At 50.8% G+C, this 6,532-nt stretch overlaps 7 protein-coding genes across 7 annotated transcripts, besides 4 other annotated features; 4 read left to right on the forward strand and 3 right to left on the reverse strand.

Moving 5' to 3' along the window:
• Positions 1–607, reverse strand: Tc00.1047053410199.4 (kinase, putative; the record flags this gene model as incomplete). The annotated part of the gene is made up of 1 exon (XM_799632.1): positions 1–607. A coding segment is annotated over one exon (607 nt), but the record flags the coding sequence as incomplete, so codon positions are not given.
• Positions 1–1,942: a sequence feature (areas merged during assembly that could not be assigned to a particular haplotype. This can correspond to areas where the two haplotypes were merged or to regions with more than two copies in the genome that were merged during assembly.).
• Positions 639–675: a microsatellite.
• On the reverse strand, positions 1,325–1,921 carry Tc00.1047053410199.7 (uncharacterized protein; the record flags this gene model as incomplete). The annotated part of the gene is made up of 1 exon (XM_799633.1): positions 1,325–1,921. The coding sequence occupies one exon, from the start codon at positions 1,919–1,921 to the stop codon at positions 1,325–1,327; it is 597 nt and encodes a 198-aa protein (XP_804726.1).
• Positions 1,943–3,842: a sequence feature (areas merged during assembly that could not be assigned to a particular haplotype. This can correspond to areas where the two haplotypes were merged or to regions with more than two copies in the genome that were merged during assembly.).
• Tc00.1047053410199.10 (uncharacterized protein) lies at positions 2,650–3,111 on the forward strand (the record flags this gene model as incomplete). Its single annotated transcript, XM_799627.1, has 1 exon — positions 2,650–3,111. One exon carries the CDS (start codon positions 2,650–2,652, stop codon positions 3,109–3,111), a length of 462 nt encoding a protein of 153 aa, XP_804720.1.
• On the reverse strand, positions 3,266–3,796 carry Tc00.1047053410199.20 (uncharacterized protein; the record flags this gene model as incomplete). The annotated part of the gene is made up of 1 exon (XM_799628.1): positions 3,266–3,796. The coding sequence occupies one exon, from the start codon at positions 3,794–3,796 to the stop codon at positions 3,266–3,268; it is 531 nt and encodes a 176-aa protein (XP_804721.1).
• Positions 3,843–6,532: a sequence feature (areas merged during assembly that could not be assigned to a particular haplotype. This can correspond to areas where the two haplotypes were merged or to regions with more than two copies in the genome that were merged during assembly.).
• Positions 4,290–4,745, forward strand: Tc00.1047053410199.30 (trans-sialidase, putative; the record flags this gene model as incomplete). Its single annotated transcript, XM_799629.1, has 1 exon — positions 4,290–4,745. The coding sequence occupies one exon, from the start codon at positions 4,290–4,292 to the stop codon at positions 4,743–4,745; it is 456 nt and encodes a 151-aa protein (XP_804722.1).
• Positions 5,401–5,733, forward strand: Tc00.1047053410199.40 (uncharacterized protein; the record flags this gene model as incomplete). The annotated part of the gene is made up of 1 exon (XM_799630.1): positions 5,401–5,733. One exon carries the CDS (start codon positions 5,401–5,403, stop codon positions 5,731–5,733), a length of 333 nt encoding a protein of 110 aa, XP_804723.1.
• Positions 6,000–6,317, forward strand: Tc00.1047053410199.50 (uncharacterized protein; the record flags this gene model as incomplete). Its single annotated transcript, XM_799631.1, has 1 exon — positions 6,000–6,317. One exon carries the CDS (start codon positions 6,000–6,002, stop codon positions 6,315–6,317), a length of 318 nt encoding a protein of 105 aa, XP_804724.1.

Below are 6,532 nucleotides of genomic sequence, written 5' to 3' on the forward strand. Positions count from 1 at the left end.
TTTTTACTATACCTTTGATTGTTCCTATTTCGGGTGCCAAGTAGTAAGGTGTCCCACAAAATGTGTTTGCAACCACACCCGAGACAGTGTCATCGTACTGATGGCTAAAGCCAAAGTCACCAAGCTTAATTAACCCTGTCGAAGTAAGAAGAATATTTGCACTTTTGATATCCCGGTGGAGCATCTTGTGACTGTGAATGTGGTCCAAAGCAAGGCAAAGTTGCAGGAATAAAAATAATGCCTCATGCTCTCGAAAATGGCGGAAATTATCATGAGACCGCGCCTTTATTTGCCTATCAAGATCCCCAGAATCGGCAAACTCCATAATAATAAGCAGCTGATCGTTTTCCTCGTGATCCTCAATAAAACGAATGATGTTCGGATGATTACAATTTGCCAAACACTTAATTTCACTATAGGCGTACTGCTTGTCCCGAGAAGACATTTTTCCCAAATCCATCAATTTGGCCACAAATATGGAGTGATCTTCCAGACGTTCAACCAACCATGCCTCTCCATACGAGCCCGTTCCTATGAGTTTCTTTTTAATATATTTGCATTCATTCTCAGCAGCGTCCACTCCCAGAAAGGACGTAAAGGTCGCCATGTATGCTACTAAGATTACTGACAAGAATAGGAAAAGAAAAAAAAAAAAAACAAAAACAAAAAAAAAAAGCTCCAATTCCTCTTAAATGAGAGAGGAAGACAAAAAACAACAATAGCATAAAATAAAGCAAGCAAAGGAAACCAAAGGCACTCTCAAACCAACTCCGTCCGGCCACGAAAAAAAAAAAAAAAAAAGAGAAAGCTCCACCATGCTCACCAAAAACAAGAACAAAATCAAACATCCAAGGCGGCGGGAGCACACACGCGGGGCGGAGCAGCTCTGCTTTCCCTCGCCAGGCCCGAGGCCGGCGGACCAATAGGGCCGGTTTTTGCGGGCGCGCTTGCCCAAAGCCTCCTCCTTCTTGGCCAATTTTTCGCAATACTGTGCCACAAGGCGGCCTGCTTTGTTCCACGCTGCGTGCCATTTTTTCCCCGATTGGCCGCAACGGGGCGGCGGGCCGCGACAGGATGGAGGCTGGGTGGGCGGCCGTCTGCGTCTTGCCATGGCTGCTCGACTCTTTTTTCGGGCCCCCTGCCCTGAATCCGTTTCTGGCGACGGGCTCGGCATCCCGCGGGTTGCGGGGCGCCCGAGGGGAAAAACATTGCCAACGGGTCCGGCCGTTTCCTTCGCGCTTCTGAGGCTTATGCGGCTAAAAGCGGGTCATACGAAGGCGAGTGGGGTGTCTATGAAACCGTCTTTCGTATTTTTTTTTTGGCTTCAGTACCACGCTCGCGCTCCACTGGCTTGCGCGCGGTCGCCCCTCCTACTCGCACACCAAACGTGTGTGTTGTGTGGCTGTTTGCGGTGGATATTGCTGCATTTTAGTTGGTGTCTCGCCCGGAACTTGTGGCCCAAAACAGCATTTCCATTGTTTTTGGAGGCGTCAGCGGACCGAACCCCAATAGTGTTTGAGTGGCGGGTTAAGTTTTTGTGTGTCTGTGTGTATGTGTGGCATGCACACCATTGCTGCTGTTGCTCGTGATCATTTCTCCTTCTCGGCGGCTGAGCGGAGGGCGTTGGAGACGCACACATCGCGGGTGATGGACCATGTGCCTTTGACGGTGGATGCGCTTCTTGACCAAGGGTGGGCTCACCGTTAAAAACGAGCTGCATCACGGAGCAGAGGGTGTTGGAAGGTTTTGCAAAGGCGCTTGAGGACATCACGTATGGATTGCCTTGGTATGTTCGTGGGCTGTTCATCATGATGACACTTGTGAATTCACAAAGGCGGACCGCGCAAACTGGAGTTGTCGGCCGCGACGATAACTCGGTGTGAGAAAAGATTACCGGAATATTGGGAGCGATTTGCTGCATTTTGTTTTTTCTGGGCCTGCTGGCTAGTTTCTCAGCGTCCTGTGCTGGGTGGAGAAGACGGTTTCTGCACTTGCAGCTAATTCCTTAATTTCCACTCTGAAATGGAAGCACGACTTTGTTTGGTGCCATGATAGGAACCATCGTTACTTTGGGCCCCTTTTGTATTTCATGATTTGCTGGGGCTGCTTAATGGAATAAAGCCATTTATACACTGCCCTTGGTTTATTTATTGGTGTGTTATTGTGAGTGAATGCCAAGCGCAGTGTGCTTGGTGCCCTTTCTCCCTGCGGAGAAAGACTCAGTAGAACTTGTGCTCGACTGTTGCCTTCAATTCATTTTTTTTTTTTCTTTTGGAGTCCTTCAGTGCTCTGAAATCGCGACACAAATTTTCATTTCGTGAGGTGTTTATTAGAGAGTGCAGGAGCCGCATTGTATGCTGTTTCCTTGTGGATGGGTATTTTTTCTGTGCGATTATCCGTCTACAATGCCAAAGGCATGCTTCACCAGATTATTGTCCTTATGTGGCTGTTTCTGTTCTTGCTTGCCGTGGCCGATAGAGTGATGAAAGTTTAACCAGTGCGGCGAGGTTTCATGAAGGATTCATGACGAGAATGGATTTGTCACAGAGGAATGTTTTGTTTGGACAAGTTCAATTCGTATATGGCCAATTGCGATGAAGATTTAAAAAAAAAGGTCCATGCTGGAATGGACTTTTCATTACGGGCTTTATGACTGTATTGGTGGTGCGTGCTTCTGAGCTTGCTCTTAATACTCTGTTAAAGGATTATCGGGGCGCGGGTGTTTGTTTTGAACATCGGGGTGCATTTGTGAATGACGGTCTTTTATTGACGCGACACAAGGGCGCAGAGCAGGTGTCGGTGACATATAAAAGGGTTTTTAGGACTTTGTTTGAGCATTTTATTTGTGTGGGTGACAAAAAGAGGAGACAGAAATACATAGGCAAGGGGGCGGGGTTTCATCACGAAACAGACGGAACGGAAGGAATTTGTCAACGCATCGCGCTGCTTTTTTATTTTATTGTTTGTGGATTGGCTTTTTTTTCTGTGGAAGAGGGTGCGTGCGAGCGGCGACTGTGCACCAGTGTGGATGTGATGGTGGTGAGTGAAACGGCATTTCTTTCCGGGATCACGGGTGAAAACGTGCTTTTGCGGAGCTGTGGGCATGGATGACTGACGAGGGGAAACGGATGGAATGGGTTGGGGTGCACGCATTCGTAGGGAAAGACTGCCATGCGTTTTTTTGCGGGCGTTTATCCGTTGTTGTTTCCCTTTGATTAGAAGGGCGACAACGCTTTGCGACAACAACCTTCATTCATGAGAGGAATTATCTCCAATGGTGCTGTTGGGAACGTAATGCGGCCAGAAGAGAATAATCAAAAAGACCGTGAGTGCGGTGCGAGCACCCGAAGGGGAGACGACATGAACGGAGGTGGGTGGACGGCAGTATCGGAAGGTTTGACGGAAGAGGATAACTAAAATAAAGGGAGATGAAATGAGGTTGGCGGTGCTGCTTTGCGATGTGCGAGGGAAGAAGAAAAACAAGTGCTTTCTGACATGCAGGTGAGTGTGCCACGGCCACCGATGAGTTTTCAGGGAGAGGGAAAGGAGGGAGGGAGACGGATGCTGTGCGCACCCGCTGCGGCGTGTGTTGCCACAGGATGCGATTGGCATTGTGAAGGATGCAACGGCCTTCATGCGTGCAGCAGAGCGTCATCTGCATCTTTTTGCCTGCAGAGCCTGTAAGGGCTGCGAGGAGGTGCAGGCGACCTCTCATTATTGGGGCGCTGAGGCCTTTTTTCCCTCTCTGCTCAGCGGGAGAAGCAACTCTTCTCGCACGTGATGTGCTGGTCTGCATCGATGCTCCCAACGGGGTATCACGCCGCCGTGCCGTTGCAGTGCAACTCTCGTATCCCTCACTGCACACGTGGCTCCCTGTCGCCTGCCTTGTTTGCAGGACCGTGGCCTGCGGTCCTCCATTGGGAGGCTGCCCACTTTTTCCCCTAATTTTTGTATGCTGTTGAGGGGTGCTGTAGAATAATGGCTGCGGGGATGGTCATGCTGTGTTTCGGTGTGAGTGGTTCAGGTGTGTACTGCTGTTCTGTTGTCTTTCTGCCGCTGTTGCCTGTTGCTCCCCACGATGAAGTAAGTTAATAACAAGCGCGAATCGCTACTGTGAAATTCGAGGGCTCTGAAAGGATCAACAGCACACACACCGCCCACACACACATATTTATATACTCTCACGTGTTGCTGCTGTGAAGGCACCCCGCACACACAACCGTCGCCGCGTGACCGGATCCAGCGGAAGGAGGAGGGAAGGAAGAGAGAGTGAGCCGCAGAGGCCCAACATGTCCCGGCGTGTGTTTACTTTTGCGGTGCTGCTACCCGTCGTCGTGATGGTGTGCTGTGAAGTTGGAGGTGCACGCGCTGCGGAGGGTAATGTAAGGGATAAAGTTGTTGCGTTGATGGGGATTAAAAAGGAACAGCTTGACAACTGGGAGGATGTTTCTAACGCTGGTGGTAAATATGGCTTGCTTCTTGGTCCCAATCTTGTTGAGGTGCAGGGTCATGTATTTGCTATTGCTGAAGCCGATTGCAAGGATGGCGGCGACTGCAGCAACGTCAGCTTTACTGGGGTTGCGTCATGGTACCTTGATCTAAGTGGTGTCGCTGGTCCAACGGAGATCTCGACGGCGGGTGCGAGTAAGTTTGGCGCATATCCTCTAAAGGAAGGGTCTGAGGGCGTCAGCACCACAAACGGCATAACGCGACCAACGACACTTGTAATTGGGGACAGTGTCTAAATGCTCCTGGGAAACTACAGCCGTACAGAGCAGCAGATTCAAGGTAAGAATGAGCGAAGCTCTTTACTCGTGAAAGGAACTCTCTCTGAATATGATGGAAAGAAGAAAATCAGATGGAATGAGACGAATACAGTGAGCGTTAGAGCCCCAGGAGATTCTTACTTATTGGCCGGGTTGGTGGGTGGCGGAGAATCGGGCGCTGTGCGCATGACTCTTTATTGCGGTGTGACGTGGATAGCTGTGCTCTTGCGTGCGTTGTGCGGCGGGCTTTTCCTCTCCGTGCCTTTGCCCTTTTGTGTATGGGAAAGTTGTGGGAGGGGATGTGTGCGGGGGAGTGAGTGTGGGTGGCTGCCAGCACCGCCTCGCGCATTGGGGACTTCCATACAAGTGGCTTTGCTTGACGGCGTTGCGCGGCACCCAGGGCGTGACAAGGAGGAGGATGAGAAGGGTCTGTTGTGGGCAGAAGGTGGATGATAGGACAGTCCCCTTCCGTGTCCTTCACTGTGTCGTTGGCAGTACATACTGAGAGCATAAATTTGAGCGAGTACAGGAGGAAACGTTTATGCTGCTTTGCGTGTGCTACTCAATTGTCGTCATTGCACGCTGTCGTCACGGTGCGTTGTGGTGCGGTGCCGTTGGATGAGGGAAGGGTGCGATGCTACGGCTGCTGCGCACCACAACCATTTGTTGCCTCTGCACCGGAACTTTTTTTTTTTTTTGCACTCGCATAATATTTTATTTTGCTTCACGGTGGATTTGTTGGAGGAGGTTTGGTTTTGGTGCCTGCTTCACGGAGCTTCGCCTTGTGTGTCGGTTGCGGTTCTTCCACGTGATACTGAACTGTTTGATGAGGTGTTTACCCTTCTTTTTGCGCCCTGCAGTCAGTGTTTTTGGTCATGGCGGCAGCAGTGGGATTCTGTGGCTGCGTGCTCGTCGCACTTGTCGCATCTCCCGCTGTTGCTCCCTTTCTGTGTTGGTGGGGGAGTGAGCGAGCGACAGCGTTGGTGGAGTGGCGCCCCAGTGGGGGAGGGAAGGCACCGACAGCACGATTGACGTGGACCCTTGTCCCCCGTGTCTGAGTGCCGCCACCGCACTTCTTCATGCTTCCTTCTGTGTGTGCCGTTTGCGCTTATGGTGCCGCTGTTTGTTTTGCAATGCCGATCCACGTGAGCTAGGAAATACGTTTTGACTGCTGGCGAACGGCGAGTCTTCCACTCCTCTTCTGCGTCATCATTTCATCCTCGGACGCGCTTGATGGTCGCCGGTTGCAACGCTGCCACGTGTGTCTCGGCCCTTGTGTGTCGTCTACAGCCTCGGGACTGCTCTGTGGTAGAAACATTTGGTTACAGGAGCGGTGCCAATGGTCATGTGTCTTTTTGCTGGAATCTTGCCACTCTGCATGGTGGTTGTGTGAGGCTGCGCGGGCGGTGGGAGGGCGATGGTGTCACTGGCGTGATTGTGTCTGCGCTTCTTTTTGTCAGTGGTTGTGCTTTGGTGGGGACTGTCTGTGACCGGATGCCTCTGTCGGCCACTGTGTTTATTTGCTGTTGTTTCTGTCTTTTTTTTCTCTGATTGTGCAGTTAGAGATACTTTTGCTTTACCTGCACAACTATCGTTTCAAGGTATTAGGGATTAATTGCAGCAGTAGGATTAGTAGCAGTGGGATATCGATCTATCGGAATAGTGTCTCTTGATTTGCCATTTGTAGAAAGGGATTTGCTAAGCAGGGGGAATGGTCGACGGGGCGAGTGCGACACACCACGACAGCCTTATTGGTATTGTTTGGG

This window comes from Trypanosoma cruzi, assembly GCF_000209065.1.
Source record: "Trypanosoma cruzi strain CL Brener chromosome Unknown tcruzi_1047053410199, whole genome shotgun sequence".
NCBI lineage: Eukaryota > Euglenozoa > Kinetoplastea > Trypanosomatida > Trypanosomatidae > Trypanosoma > Trypanosoma cruzi.